This window comes from Oppia nitens, unplaced genomic scaffold, assembly GCF_028296485.1.
Source record: "Oppia nitens isolate AA-2021 unplaced genomic scaffold, nextdenovo-longstitch-racon4-pilon3 scaffold5_pilon_pilon_pilon, whole genome shotgun sequence".
NCBI lineage: Eukaryota > Metazoa > Arthropoda > Arachnida > Sarcoptiformes > Oppiidae > Oppia > Oppia nitens.
The window spans coordinates 8,210,501-8,228,143 of record NW_026533243.1 but is presented as its reverse complement, the minus strand read 5'-3'; the positions used below and the strand labels follow the sequence as shown (position 1 = coordinate 8,228,143).

Below are 17,643 nucleotides of genomic sequence, written 5' to 3'. Positions count from 1 at the left end.
ACTAGTAGTAATAGAAATAGAAATAAAATAAAAATTTTAAAAATTATTCATTTAATTTGCAAAAGATTTTATGAATTTATTTCTCTCTTCAAGCAATTAGTCGCTTGAAAATTGTTAACAAAATAATAACAAAATCAGAAACAAAAAAAAAACATTATTATTATTATTATTATAAACAATTGCGACGATCGGCTCATTAGTTGTGTGAGAAAAAAAACTTTTTATTTTTTTGTTGAATATATAATAAAAAATTTTTTTTATTATTACTTTGAATATATCTTAACAAAACTGTGATTTGTGTTGTTGTTGTAAACAACACAATATATAAGTTATATATATATATACAGCTGTATATAGCTATCAGTTGTGTATATCTATTTGACTTCAAGAGTGTTTCCTTCATTAGCCCAACAAATATATATATATATATATATATATATATATATATATATATATATACAGTATATATATGAGTGATATGTTTAGAGGCATATAATATGCATATATATTATATACATATTATGCAAAACTACTTGCGCTTTGTTTGGTTGGGTTTTTAAATTATATGCACTTTATTTTTCTGGTTCCCAGTGTTTTTAGTCTACAAAACTCTCTTTTATAATATTAGTGTTTTTTGGGTTTTATGTAATATACTGTAGAGGAGTGTTGTGTATGTTTGTATGTACTGTATATATATATGTTGCTGCTGTGGTCTCCCTTTCCTCTACACAAGGTTTCTCACACAGACACACACCGAAAACATATATGTATTAGATATCTATATGTAGTTAGTTTTTTCTTGTAAGTCAATTGCCAGTGTTTTTGGCAAAAATTGGTTTTTAAAAAGTCAACTCTACTATTGCCTGAAAGAGAAGTATTGACTGATTTTTTTTTAAAGAGTAGACAGCAATTGAAGTGAACTGGTATTCAAAATGTTCAAAAACAGTACTCTTTAGAAGAGAGAGAGAGAGAGAGAGAGAGAGAGAGAAAAAAAATACATTTAAACTGCAAAATACCAGAGCATTCATTGTGTATGTGTTGAGCACACAGAGCAGTGGTATCTCTGAGAGTCGTTTAGCTTGTATTTCGCACACAACAAAATTGTTGAAACAAAATATAGTTTTTAAGGGGACAACTGGTAGGCGGATCGCCATCTATATGTATAACAGTGCAAACACTCACTGATTATGATGACTATTGATGGGTAATCGTTGACATTTACCCAACCGATTGGTTAACCAGTTTTGACATCCGAGTGTGTATTTCAATGGCAATATAGATATATAAATAAAATATTTGATTTTGAATTAACAAAATATATTTATATACATATGATATATACTATTTTTTTCTAAATATTTTTAGTATTTATTTGTATTTATAAATAAAATTCTAACATTCAAGTGTAGGCAAACATTTAACTATAATTTGTTCACATATTTATTAAATGGGTTAGGCTTATGGATGGCTTAGATATACCTGTATATACTTTATATGTTGTATATATATATTATACTATTAAAAAAGTCATATATATATTTGGGAAATAAATAGTTAATTAATGCCATTTCCCAAATGATTTATATGTGTGACAATGTTTTTATTTTATTATTTTGTTGGTATATATATTATATATATATACTGTATATAATAGTTGAAAAGAGACATTTAATTGAAGTTTTATATCGTGTTTATTGAATGAATATATTAATAATTTATTGAAATTATTTTCTGTTTAAGTCAGTGACGATTTTTATAGTATTTTATTTATTTATTAATCTCATAAATATTAAAATCTAATAAATTATAAAAATTTCTATACAGTTTTTATTTGATAATATTTATATATTTATATTTATTTATATTACTAAATTGAAATAATTAATTTGAATAAAATTGTAAATATTATTTTTAGTTTATGATCTCTCGATATTCAATAGGAATAACATTATAATATAAATTTTTAAATAATAGAAAAATCATTTTTGAATATATACTATATATAAAAAATAGTATATAAAAATAATATTTTTAAATATTATTTATTTATTTTATCTATAAATATTATAAATGTATATTAAAATAAATTACTTAAATAATCAATATATAATTTATAGATTAAAATTTATAAATAAAAATTAATATTTTTTGATTAATTTGTGGTATATTTTAATTTATAACATTATTAGTTTTTTAAATAAAACTAACAAAATTCATTATGATTTAAAAAAATAATATATTCTAAAAATTAAAAAAATATTTTTAAAATAGGGTAGTCATTATTTTCAGAAAAAAAATAAATAATTAAATGATATGGCTAATATATTAAAAGCAATTTCTTGTATTTAAAGAAAAACAACTCTGATATATGATATAAAAAATAAATAAAAATAATTTTTTTCATGTAATAAAATATATATATATAAATAGTATAAACAGTACTGTATATACACTTTACTTTAAAGTAAAAAAAGTCTGGAAAACGATTTAAACTGAGAGATTGAAAATAGAGTTAAAATCTAAGTTAAAGACTTTTATGTGTTTTCTGCTGAAAAAAAAATTATTTATAAGAAATACAACAACAAAATAAAATAAAGAAAGAGAAATATATATATATATATATCGAGAAGTTTGTAATATAACGATATCATGAATTTGTCAAACAGTTTGGTCTCAATATAGTAGACATACTATATATATATACAGAATATTCTGTGTGTTAGCCATTAAATCATTGCGAATAACATGAATCACGTGAACCTTAAAAAGACAGTAGATTTTAGGCGTTTCACTGAATAAATAAAAGTTTTATAATAAAAGAGTTGTTATTATTATATAATATATATGATATAAGAGAGTTTGTAAGTGAAAAATATTGTTTAGCTAAAAGTGTCACTATATATAGTTTATATATATTTAATATATATTTAGTATATATTAATATATATATATACAAACATTTCATAAATGGTACATAAAGTGTGTTTGTATATATATATTTAAATTGTCAAACAATTTCTGCTTTTCCTCTCTCTCTCTCTCTCTCTCTCTCTCTCTCTCTCTCTCTCTCTGTGTGTGTGTGTGTTATACTTTTAAAACAATTCATCTGTAATTTATTTAGTTTATGTTTGAAAATTTTATCTGTGTTTGAGTATTATTGTCTATTTTTAATGTCTCCTTATGAAAGATATATACCATACATGAGAGCTCATGGATGATGGGGTGAATGGAGGGGTTATCTAAACTGTTTCACTCATTATTATACAATTTTATATTATATTATATTTCTAATGATATTTCTTTACCCCAACATTTTTACTGGAAAAAGGGGTGAATAATAAACGTTATGGTTTTCCCCCACAAAAACATTATCTGGAAAACAGTTATAGAAAATTAATATAAAACAAAATTTCATTTAAATTTAAATTATTATTATTAATATGTAAAATTGTATGACTGAAATGTTAATATAGATTTTACTGCTATTACTACTATATTTAGATACAGTATTACACACACACTTCAAGCTATGTATGATAAGTCATACAAAACAGTATCAGCGGTCAAATTGTAACTCATTTATAATCGTTTGTTTCATATATAATATTTATAAAATAAAACTTAAATTTCTAATGAGAGACCCATTTGCATATCGATTAGAGATTTTAAACATTTGTTTAAATTAATAATAAAAACTACATCTAATATAAAAAAATCCTTTGATATAAGCGAATGAGTCAGTGAGTGGTGTGTGTGTGTTAGTACATGTATGAGTCAGTGAGTAAAACAGAGAGAGAGAGAGAGAGAGAGAGAGAGAGAGAGAGAGAGAGAGATTTCAATCACATTAATGGATAAACAAATTTAATTCTTTTATTATATGCCATTAATTTTCATAAAAATATATTACTAAAGACATTAGGTTTTTTTAAAATAATTTTTTTTTATATATAAATAAATTTTAATTTTAATGCTTTCATGGATTAGTTTAGCCTAAAAATATTAAAGGAAAGATTTATAATTATTTTTGTTGTATTTTAGTCTAATTTGTTCTAGGAAAATTTTCAAATAAAATAACATATTATAGTGCAATTAATATTATATTAAATATTTAAATTTAATAATTTTTTTAATTGAAATATTACTTTACAATACAATGTTTTTTTTGTTGCTTATCTATACAATTGTATCTTAAATATATTATTATTATTATTATTTTCTCTAAACTAATTAACAATTAAATTTAAAACTAAAGTAAAATAAATTGCAAAAAATAAATAAATAAAATATTTATTTATTTAAATAAAACTATATTATATAATACTGGCATTAATAAGGAAGTCTTTTATTTTATTTTTTCTCATTTTGAAAAAACAGTGGATAATTAGTTGCAATAAATTTTCATTGAATTATTTTTGTTGTTAGATTTGACTGTATGTATATGTGTGTGTCCTTTTGTTTTTTTTGTTTGTTTGTTATTTGCTATATTTATTATTTTATATATATTTTTTTATTAGTTAATAATGAATTGCTTTTATTTGTTGAACACATTATTTGTCTGAAACAAACACAACAACAATACAACTCAACTAATTGTTAGACAGAAAAAAGGCGAACAACTTCTGAGCTTTAATTGAAAACAATTGATTGATTAATAAGACATTTGCTTATTATTATCACTATTGCTATTATAACCGGCTATTGACTAATAAAAAATGTTAATAAATATAATATATATATATACACTGTATATACTTTATGTGTATATACAATATTTTAATAATGTTCAATATTGTATTGTTATTGCTAATATTTGTTAAATTTCTATGTTATACAACAAATTAATTGCTAATCATTGAATAAAATTGATTACATCCGATAAATATTAGTAATTATAATAAAATAAAATGTAGACAACAACATATTATTATTAATAATAATATAAACTATATCTACTGTATTTTATTTTAATACTGATAATTATTATTGATTATTTCATTATAATTATTATTACACGAGACTTTAAAATTAATATTATTATTTTTAAAATATAATTTCAAACATTAACCCAGAATACATTCACAAAACTAATGTTGACTTATAATTAAAAGTATCATTTCATTAGTATTATATAACCAAATAAACTACTGATTTATTATATAATTACTAAACACTTACTAATTACTGTATATCATATTATTATTATTATTTGGAAAAATATGGTCAAAGATTTGACAAAAAAATCGCAACAATTGTCAAAACAATTGGACACCAATTTAGGCAAAACTAATAATCTGAACGAAAGTATCAAATCGTTTGAAGAGACGGCCAAACTGTTGGAGGGAACGGCCAAACAGTACGACACTGAGGCCAACCAATTGGAAATCGGTTATCGAAACAAATTTTTCAAATATCTGGTCGTCGGAAGTGTTATTATCGGTGGACTAATGGTCTATAGCTTCGGTGGTATTATGTATGCCGTTCACCAGTCGTCCGACGATTATTTAACTGATTATTCATAAAATAAATTTAGTGACAATTTTGCTTAAATATATACGCTATTTATATATATATATATACTGTATATGTTATAAATTTATTTTATTAGTATTTAATAGATGTTTGATAGTAAAAATTAAAATAACATAATAGTTATTTCCATTACCACTTTACACATTTTCTACAATCACTGACTAACTGACTGACTGCCCATTTATAATGACTGTCCATTAACTGCCGGCGCTTTTATGTCTATTGTAGTCACTCTTTATTTAGGACTACATATAACCGATAGACAAGTTCACTGTCGACACACACACACTCATGTCGTTAACTATTATTAACAGTATTCTCTAATACAAACTACTCTTAATGTACAATGTTTTGGTCATCAAGTGATGCGCTTCTCTATCTATCCATCTTTTTTGTTCTGTCTGTCCGTATAAATATTTAGCTCTAAGTGAGTGCGAGCACTGGTATGTCTGTGTGAAGCAAACATCTTCCAGTTTGAAGCCTTAATTTAAGCCAACTGTGACTTTCATCACAACTTTCTTTTACTTTCTCTTTTCATCGCCGTCTCTCTCTCTCTCTCTCTCTCTCTCTCTCTCTCTCTCTCTCTCTCTCTCTCTAACTCTAACTCTAACTCACTCACTCACAACTAACACATAACATACCAGTACTGGGAATAGGGATGAAAGCATAGATGAGAGAGTAATCAGAAATTAACTTTCGGTTCGCGTTTTTCGCAAAATTTTCTCATTCATTCACTCAACGCATATATATAATATATATAATATATATCTAAATGTCTTAATAATTTCAGACTTTACTCACACACACACACACACACACAACATAACACAACAACATACATAACAATCTTAACAATCATTTTATAAATGTTAACCAAAAGATAAATTATAGAGAAATAAGAGAAAAGAAAAAAAAATATTTTTTTTATTTTATTTTATATTTCAATTTATATTTATTTCATAGGTTTTCACAATCGCTTATTGTCTATAAGGGATAAGCGTCGCTCTCAATCATTGATGGCCAACATTTATTTGGGGGGTGTGTGTATGTATGTATGTGTGTGTATGTGTGTGTATGTATGTATGTGTGTTTATGTATGTATGTATGTATGTATGTGTGTGTGTGTGTGTGTGTGTGTGTGTGTGTGGTGTGTGTGTGTGTGTGTGTGTGTGTGTGTGTGTGTGTGTGTGTGTGTGTGTGTGGTGTGTGTGTGTGTGTGTGTGGTGTGTGTGTGTGTGTGTGTGTGTGTGTGTGGTATGTGTGTGTGTGTGTGGTATGTGTGTGTGTGTGTGTGTGTGTGTGTGACTATGTGTGGACTAACAGTCCAATGAGCTGTCAATCGATTTTTTCCTGTGTTTATCTCTCTATTTCTTATATATATATAAATCCAATATATTTAAGCATTAAATATAATGCAACAGAAAAAAATACTTCACTAGTATTACTGGAAAATAGTGAGCGACACATAAAATGTGTGCTAAAAATACATTAAAAAGCTATGTTTCGACGTTTGTGTCGATACTATTCATTCAATGATGAGAGAGAGAGAGAGAGAGAGAGAGAGAGAGAGAGAGAGAGAAAGTGAGAGAGATATTCATAAAACCTATTTGACACTCACCTCCATGTATGACACACCGTATGGTAAATACTATATTGAATTGTATGTATGTATGGGTGATATACACAGTTGGCATCACTGGCACATCACATCATCATTTTTACTTATGGCAAACCTATAGGCTATTCCTAAACAATGCACTTAACTATCCGTATTAAAAGATAGATATATATTTTATATATATTTGTCTGTTATTTGTTTACCATTGCCTAACATATCAAACATATAATCAATAAGTTTTTTTTCAAACAAACAAACAAAAAATTTATCTCTTTCTTTCAACTTATTTACTAATATAATAAAAAGCATAGCATTTGTAAGAAAAATGAGTCAAAATATATTTATCTTAAAATACAACAACTCTCCAAAAATATACAGACATATACACACACAAAACAAATGATATGATAGCACATGTAGCAAATGTGACCATAGGACATGTATGTACAATACTATGGCACACATACAATGGTAGTACAAGTGAGTGAACAAATTGTGGACCCTTTCTATTATTAAGTTAGCAATGATTTGTTTATACAGCACACACACACACACACACACACACACACACACACACACACACACACACACACACTCACTCACACATACATACATACATACACACGCCATACGGTTTAACCCATATATATACAAAACCAATGGATCGACTCATCGATAGTTGTGAAATAAAAGCAAAGATTAAATGTGAGGAATATTCTGCCGATTCTTTTGGACACAACTTTTAACACACAAAAAACATCACATGAGATGTTATTCACAACAATAGACTACAGGAATCTAGTATTAGATAAGTGATGCTCTCTCTCTCTCTCTCTCTCTCTCTTTCCTTCAATCACTCGCTTACTACCAATCAATTGTTTAGCCTCTTCTATACAATATCTAACCAAAAATGCATTGTTCATAATGAGAGTGAGAGAGAGAGAGAAAGAGAGAATAGCATCAAATTATAGATACAAAGCTAACCATATAAAGCATTTCTCTGTTGCCTCGCTTTTCTTCACCAAATAAAACCATTAGTATTAACTACAAGACACACACACATACACATCCATACATACATACATACATATATAGACAGACAAATGTTTATAATTGACAGGTCAGCCCTAAATTTGCCCGAATATCCATTTTTATCCTTTTTTTATTTTTCTATTTCTTGATTAAAGGAATTTCCTATTTATTTATATAAAAATAAAATAATACCAGTGCCAGTGTACATAGCTATAAATTTTAACATTACAAAAAAACAATATCAGTAAACAAAAAAATCTCAATAAATACAAAAAATATACCTTATCGATTGGGGTTATAAAACAATAAAAACTTTACTAAAAATGTTTGTAATAAATGAGATATATTTAATGTACAGATTATATAATAATAATAAATTTTTTGATGCATAAAAAATAATATATAAATTCAGGAATTATTTCTTTTAATTGTTAAAGTATTTATCAAACGGATTATATCGTATAGTATTTTAGTTTAGTTTTTCTTAATTTTTTTAATGTTAACAACAAATAAACTAAGAAACAAACAAAAAAATGTTAATTTTTAGTAAACTTTTTTGTTTGTTTGTTTGCCTGTTATAAATTGCTGTAAACAATTCAATATTGTTTTATTTTTCTATTAATTATTGTTAATTTTTTGTTTGTTTTATAAAATATATTTTGTCGTTATTTTGCATAAGAGATGAGACTAACTGTTATTTATTGTATGTATGCATAGATGGATGGATGGATGGATTGTAGGGCTTTCCCATTAAATGGTGTGGTTTTACCTTTAAAAATCAAGTATACATTTATTAATAATATTGTGTGGATAACTGTTTTTATGATAAGCAATATAATATGCTGTAATATACAGTAATATATTATATTTTATATTTTATTACCTATTAATCATTAATTTACAGTATTTTTTGTTATTTTAATTTTTATTGTTGCTTATTATTGATAGCCGTTATTATTTTATTCAATTTTTTTTCGTAATGTACTGTATATAATAGCAAATAATTATTTATTTGTGCCATCAATTTATTAAATATAGATCGTTATTAATAATAAAAGGGCTAAAAAATTATTTTATTATTATTTATAACATTTTTATCGCTTTTTTATTATTTTTTCATCATTATTATTATTAATAACTATTATATTTTTTGTTGGTGTAATTCTCCTCTCGTTATACATAACATTGTATTATATTTTATTTATTTTATTATTTATTTTTTGTTATTTTTTCAATGTTAAAAATCCTGTTTCTTCTTCAATAATATTAATACTAATAAATTACTTCTAAACTAATTTATTATATATCAATATACTGTATATTATATAACAGGAGTCTATTATATATATTTAAATTATATATGTAAGTTATATATGGTATATATTGTACAGTATATATTGTAATGTATATTTTATATAACATTATTTAATTTTTTCTGTAATGCAATATATTATAGATATAAAATAAAAATAATGTAGAAAAAAAATAATTTATTAAATACTGTATGCTATGCAAAACAAATTGAAATTAATTAAAATAATTTTTTATCATTATTGTTATTACTATTAATATTACAGTAATATTATTTAAAGAAAATTAAGAAATTTACAGATAATATTATTATTAATATACACAATGTTAATGAACTTATTATATATTAAAATATATGTATATTATATTAAATATTATATATATATATATATATTAAATAAATTAAATTTATTATATTTGCTATCAAAATTAAGTTGTATAATTTATTTGAAAATATAATGATAATTTAATGCAATTATGTAAATATTTACAAATTTAAAGCTTAGATGCAATTTTATTAATATAATTTGTATTTAAATTATATTATTATTATTATTACATTGAATTTTACATTTATGTGTGAAAATATATTTAAATTGAATTATTATTATTATTGTTGTTTATTTTTGTTTGCAATCTAAATATATAGTATATAAAAAATTTTCTTTTAATTTCAGAGAGAGTTTATTATTATAATGTAAGAGGATATACATTATTGAAAAAGTAAATATTGAATAAACTAATGATTAGATAGTTTTTTGCATTCAATATAAAAAGGACGGTTAGCTCTCAAAAAAATATTATGGGTTGACTGCCAACCCTTAAATGATAATCATTTTCGTATAAAATGCATACAAATACACACAGTTTATTATATATATATCGTCATTGATATCACCATTTAATATAAGGGTTTACGTTTGACTTACCAAACATGCAATATATATAATACAATCGTTTTTTTTTCAAACAATTTTTTTCACTTTGAAAATTATGCACATTTTGAATGTCATACACTATGATATATATTATTGAATTTTTTATTTATTATAAAAAACTTCATATGCATGTAATGAATACCTGTTATGGGAATTGAATTGTAAAAAGTTATTTAATTCAATCTCTCTCTCTCTCTCTCTCTCTCTCTCTCTCTCTCTAAATGTTAATAACATATAATATTGTTTATAATATCAGTAGTTAATATCTACAAAAAATAAAATTTACTTTCAATTTATAGTTCAACTTTTAGAGGTCAATGAAAAGTAAAAATATAGACTACTATATTGTAGATTATATAGTTGTAATGTATGCCTATATTAAATAATAATGTGATATTTTTTTCTGCTATTAAATTATTATTATTGCTAATATATAATATTAAGATATTATAGTGTATTATATCATAGACAGTCATTTATTTCTAATATTCATATTTAATGATAATAATAACACGTGAATTTATACAGACTTGTTTTGAACCCAAAAAAAACAAATTTTAAAATTTAGATATATTTATCATTAATGTCAAAAATGTTTGAATATTTTTTTGCAATTTAATTAATTTCCAAATAAATATACAGTATATATACATATATTATATTTAATCTTTAATCTAATTGTTTAAATCACAACTAAATATAATAGCATTATTATATATAGAGAAAAATTTGGTCAAAACATTTAGTATTATTATTATATGAGAAAACAAAAATTTTATATAATATATATGAATGTATTATAAATCCTGTTTGGGATGGATTGAGCAAAATATTTGTATTCACTCTAATACTAACTTATATAATCATATTTTGTTTGCAAAAAAATAAATAAATAATAATTTAATATAAATAATGTATAAAAATATTATATTAATATATATTTATTTTGTTTTCAATATTTATCTAACTTTATTTCTGGAAGAGAGAGAGAGAGAGAGAGAGAGAGAGAGAGAGAGATGATACCGATTTATACGACGACACGCATCAAAATCATTAATAATTATTTTATAAAAAATAGTTTAGTAATATTAATATAGTAATATAACTTTATATATAAATTTATATATAAATTTATATATATTTATATATATATATATATATATATATATATGTATTTTATTAAGTATATTTATAAAAATTAAATAACAATTTTGTTTTTCATAGACCAAATTTTTTTATACATATTAACTGTATAAACATTAATTTTTATTAATAATAATAATAAAACATCATTACATTGAGACATTATAACATTAATAATATGTGGCAAAAATTTAACTAAAATAACTTTTAAATCAATATAAAAATAACAACATTATTATTATTATTATCAGTATTACCTGTTTTTATTGTATTAAGCAAATTTTTTAGATAATATAATATATTGATTTTTAGTGTTTATATAAAAAAAATAAAAATTTATAGCATATTATAAATATAAAATTAGGATTTTCAGTCCAAACCCTATCTCTAATGTTTTATATTTATATATAGTTTTATTTATTAAAATAAAAATTATTTCTAACTTCCCAATCATAACACTATCTCTATTGGGGCACAAAAAAAATTAACATAACATTTCCCAATAATAACATTTAAATCAAAGTTCAGATTTAATGAAAACTAAAATACGAAGTCACGGTTTTTGGTGCTGTTTTTTCTGTGCATTAATTAACAAATAAATAAAATTAATACATAAAGAGAGAGAGAAAAAAAATCCCAATTTAGATAAATTTCTTATTACATAAATATGTGTATATGTAAGCAAAAAAGATTAATAAAAAATAATTTACACCAACATATATATATATATGAAGTAAAATTACAATATTTAATTTGATTAAAATTGAGCATTTGATTTAATCAACTTTTTTGTGTTCATTAAATTTTAAATTTAACATTTAATAAAATAAGGGATTTACATTAAACTATTTTTATTTGATTTTTAAAAAATTTGATTTTTTGAAAAATACTGTATTATGCTTTGCTATCTATCATATAATTTCATAAATATAAAAATATATCAATATTATTATTATTAAAAAATATATATATATATATTAAACATTTTGTTTTAGTCAATCATTTATACTTAATGTTAGTCACAAACAGTAATTTTATTTTATTTTTTGCTTTAAGACAAATACAGTATAAACATTAGTTTATTAGCAAATCTGTTGGATAACCATTAAAAAAGTGTACCCAAAAGCTATTTAATATACTCTACTTATATTTATTATAAATATATATTATGTTTGAAAAGTGAAACAATTTTAATTATAAATGTTATTTATTAAGCTAACTGTTTTAGCATATATTTTTGTACACAACACTACACTTACACACACACACACACACATTGAAATACACATCAATCGACTATTTCCTAATAGCTATTGACTTGTTATTATTAGTATACAGTATAAACATATATATACATATATTTTTAAAAAACTTGACTAAAATTGTAGCCTACTGTACATGTCATCAAACTTTACTTTCAAAAAAGTTATGTCGAAACATATAATTATAAATAAAATAGATAATAGTTATGTTAAATTTTTTTTAAAAAAAGATTATATTTTAAAAATATTAATATATCTATATTGATATAAACAATTTAACAAGTTTATCAATAGCCCTAATTCATTAGCATATTATAGCAATTTAACACTACATTATAGAGATTTTATTAGTAAGTATTTTATTATTACAGTATTATTATTATTAAATTGCAAAATCATAATTTTCTAATGATGCACTTATTTATTTAATAAATAAAGTAATGTTATATCACAAATTGTAGGTTTTAATAGTTTATAAAAAAATTTTTGTTGTTGAGAAAAAAACAAATTACAATTTTATTTTACTGAAACCTGTACTGAATATCCAACAAAAAATATAACTGTTTAACTTAATTAAAATAAATGATAGGCTAATAACATTGACATTTGTCTCTTATCATATGGTAATCTCTCTCTCTCTCTTTCTCTCTCTCTCTCTCTCTCTCTCTCTCTCTCATTAAAAAAAACCATTGATAAACCGTCTATTTTTTCTACACATATATATAATTTAACAAAATTAAATATTTTTAATTAAATAGACAACAACAACAAGAAAATCTAGAAATTTAATTTAGAAAATTATTTTGTTTTACGATAAATTCAAGAAATACTGTACTAATAAAAAAAAAGAGAGAAACGTTTACATAAAATAATGATTTTTAATTAGTTTCCCACACTTGAGATATACTGTATGTCTGTGTTTATACTTATGTTAGATTTAGTTTTTTTATATAAATAAATTTATAAACAAAAGTATAAATATTTTTCAATTAAATTAACATTAAACCAATTTAAATGTTTTTATTATTATTATCTAATTTCTCATTCAATTTAACATTAAATGTAATTTTTTTTATTTGTTGTATAATATATATACAAATAAAGAAAATAATAATAACTCATATAAGTTATATAATAAATACAGTATTAGTAAATAAAAATCACATAATATTAAAATTACAAAATTATAAATGAAAATAAAAATAATTAATTTGATATTAAATAATACAATAGTGAAGACAATTTAGATTTTTGAAAAATAACTAAAATAAACAAAAAACACATAAAAATCTTTCTTTCTTTTAATAACACCGACCTATTGGTCGATAGTTTTACTAATGTTGTTACTGTTGTCGTCGTCCGACGATTTGTCCAGAATTACCACTTCTTTGTCGTCGTCGTCGTCGATGTCTTCTTCATATTCATCGAGACTTTGACTTTCATCGTAATACCAGTCGACATCATTACCGGTAACATAGTCATCGTTTTTACGGTTATCGGGTCTGAAGTCAGTAATGGTCAGACCGCCAGTCGTACGATTGATCAGATCGTAGTAGCCTCTGATAAGCGGATCATTGGGCGGGACATCGATAGTCTTCAGTTTCGGTGCTTCGGCTGCTGGCGCTGTAGAGGACATCGATGACGTACCAGCTCTGGGCTTAGCAGTAGATGACTTGTAGTTGTCATCGTTTATGTCGCACACAATGTCATAGCGTGTCTTCAATGCATGCAATTTGTTCAGTAGGTCTTTATATTGAAATAATTTATTACCGTTTCTCAAACCTGACCACATTTCGTGCGGATTTTCCATTGCCTTGTGATCCATGTGTAGCCGCGATCGGACAGTTCGTTCATAGTATTCATAGTTTGTCTTGAAATGGGCAACAATAATGTTTTTGAGCATTTCAGGCATATTTCTAGTATCGGTACTGTTTTCATCTAACATCCCAATGACTGCCACCCGCATCGTTTCAAACGCAATCACATCGTTATAGTTCTGGACTTTCTGCGAGACATCCGATTTGTGGCGCTTTCTGTTAGATTTCTCTTCATGTCCCGGTTCGTTGTGATAGGGCTTCTCATTCATCAGCGACTGAATGGACAGTAGTGTTGTAAACAGTGTCTGAGCAGCTGTCCATTTTGGTCCACTCCAAGTGCCCAAAATACTCAGACATACCTTACCGCAAGAGTATAGGTTAGGATTGAAGCGAACTTTGTTGCCACCGGTAGTCATAAACTTGACTTTTGGCGGTTTCAGCGGATAATCGGATGGTATTGTCAACAGAAAATAAAAGTATCCGCTTTCGTATGGCGTTCCTTCGGGACCTAAGATGATGGCATGAATTTTGGTAATATCGGTGTCTTCTGTGACCAAAAAAATCTGTTTTGATGTCTCTCTATAAAACTCGACCAAATCCTTCATAATTCTGGTGATATGTGTCCTATTAAGGCCTGACATATCTCTCTCTCTCTCTCTCTTTTTCTTTGTGTTTTATTTGCTGTTCTGTTGATTGAATCCAATGAATTCAAATTTGATCTCAAAAATCACAGACAAAAAAAATTAATACAAATCAGAGTTTCTGATATATTTTAGTATTGTATTGTATAATATCATTGGAAATAACGGTTTGAAATTCAATTTGTATTACAGTTTTTTGTATGTGTATTAAATGAATGTATTATATTTTTAGTCATACAACTCGTGTTTTCATGTCTCGTAATTATCTATCACACAAACCGTATTATTAATGCGCGCGTGATTGTACGTGTTTTTTGATTTATTTAATAAATATAAAAACTGTATATATAACGTAAAAAAATTTTGTTGTTGTTGATGATGATAAATATCTATTTATTTCCGGAAAACTTCATAAAAAATTTTTAATAAGATATTATTTACATTAAATTTTTTGTATGTAAAATAATTAAATCATATTATTAATAATAATGAAAAAATTACAGAAAAGTCATATAATCAGGCGTTTCCTACAGTATTAACCTGTGCTGATCAACCACTAAACAGCTAAACAAATTAATAATACAATTGTGTTTTGTTTCATATCTCGTTTTCATATCTATTGTTGAGAGAGAGAGAGAGAGAGAGAGAGAGAGAGAGAGAGAGCTAAGAGAGATGAAAGTGCAAAACTGATTATATGGTTTGGTAGTTATTATTTATAGCTCACACATACCCATGAATACCACATTCCCTGTAAGTTGTTATATAATTTATGTATTTTTGTCTGATTTTTATACAATTTTTGCGATATATTATGTGTTGTGCGTGTATTGTCTTTTAACAGCTCTTATATACAGTACTTATATATATATATACGGCTCTAGAGATCATTACCTGAAAACAATACATTACTCGTAAAATTAATAGGAGTGTTGAGAGCAGGGATTGGGAGGAAAGGCATTGGCCGACAACTACTACTACAGCACATCAACCACAGCAACAAAGGTCACAAAAAAACAGATCTAACATTAATTTGGTGAACAACTACAACAACAACAGCAAAAATCATGAAACAGATCATCTCCTCATAGATACCGAACCGATCCGATCAGTACTTTCCTCTTTACTTTTAGTCATAACTCTCTCACTAAATATTATATATTTTTAGATAATATATTGTGAGAGTATTTTGACCACAAAACAGACAGACAGTCAGTAAATAGTTTAGTAAAAAGATGTTTTCATTTCTAACATCACGAGCTATACGTTACATAAGTGCTTATATAAGTTATGTAACACTAAGTGTGTGTCCATAATTGTATGTAATATATTACTGATTATAATAAAATAATTATTAAATTATATACTAATATGAAATAATATTCACTTTGCTAGCACTCAATATTGCATAAATCGGTGTTTTTTTGTGGGTGAATTTAATTTTGTTATTTATTAATTATTTTCACACTATATTTACTGTATAGTGCATGGGTTACTCAGCCAAATGCAAGTTTTATAATTGTAATAATAATACGATAGCAATTGTTGTTATGAAATGCATTTCGTGTTTTTATTTAGTTTTACAAAAAAATATAAACYAATTTAATTATAATGATTTAGAAAGACTAAGAGARAGAGAGAGAGAGAGAGAGAGAGAGAGAGAGAGAGAGAGAGAGAGAGAGAGAGAGAGAGAGAGAGAGAGAGAGAGAGAGAGAGAGAGAGAGAGAGAGAGAGAGAGAGAGAGAGAGAGAGAGAGAGAGAGAGAGAGAGAGAGAGAGAGAGAGAGAGAGAGAGAGAGAGAGAGAGAGAGAGAGATTTGAAATCACAATCTATAAGATATTACAGAAAACTTAAGAAACACGATATTATGGTTTCCTATATTTTTTCTATCAGTTCATCACTCGAAACAATGTCTCCAAGGGATGGATATCATGTCAAAGTGCACATACATGTAGAGTACTGTAATATACAGAGAGCACCGGTACTTACAAATAGTATATAGACTACTATTATTTGTACTTTTTATTATATACCAATATTTCAAAGACACTCAAATATCAACGTTTAGTTTTGACATTATATTTGTGTTGTCAGTGAACACAMAAAATATATGTCTATTTATTTCTCAATAGACAAACACACAGTGAAAACCCAGCCATTCATTCAAAAATACATACATAAAACTAATGCTTAAAAACTCTCTTTATTTTATATATATATATATATATATGTTTTGTTATCATCTCTCGAGGGCTGGCATTGAACAGGACATCGATTTTATTATTATTATTATAATATAACTATTTTTTTATATCAAACAACTTTTTATTTTTTATATACTGTATAATACATTGT

The 17,643-nt window shown here is 24.6% G+C and overlaps 1 protein-coding gene across 1 annotated transcript; it reads right to left on the bottom strand.

Annotated features, from left to right (window-relative positions):
• Positions 1-14,085: 14,085 nt before the first annotated feature.
• LOC128961317 (ubiquitin-conjugating enzyme E2 Z-like) lies at positions 14,086-15,810 on the bottom strand. Its single transcript, XM_054307540.1, has 2 exons — positions 15,793-15,810; positions 14,086-15,369 (listed from the first exon to the last, which is right to left on the bottom strand). The coding sequence occupies exon 2, from the start codon at positions 15,289-15,291 to the stop codon at positions 14,149-14,151; it is 1,143 nt and encodes a 380-aa protein (XP_054163515.1). The 5' UTR covers positions 15,292-15,369; positions 15,793-15,810; the 3' UTR covers positions 14,086-14,148.
• Positions 15,811-17,643: the final 1,833 nt, after the last annotated feature.

Bases quoted from the DNA above. Each gene is read 5' to 3' on its own strand.
- LOC128961317 (XM_054307540.1), bottom strand. From the start codon at position 15,291: ATGTCAGGCCTTAATAGGACACATATCACCAGAATTATGAAGGATTTG.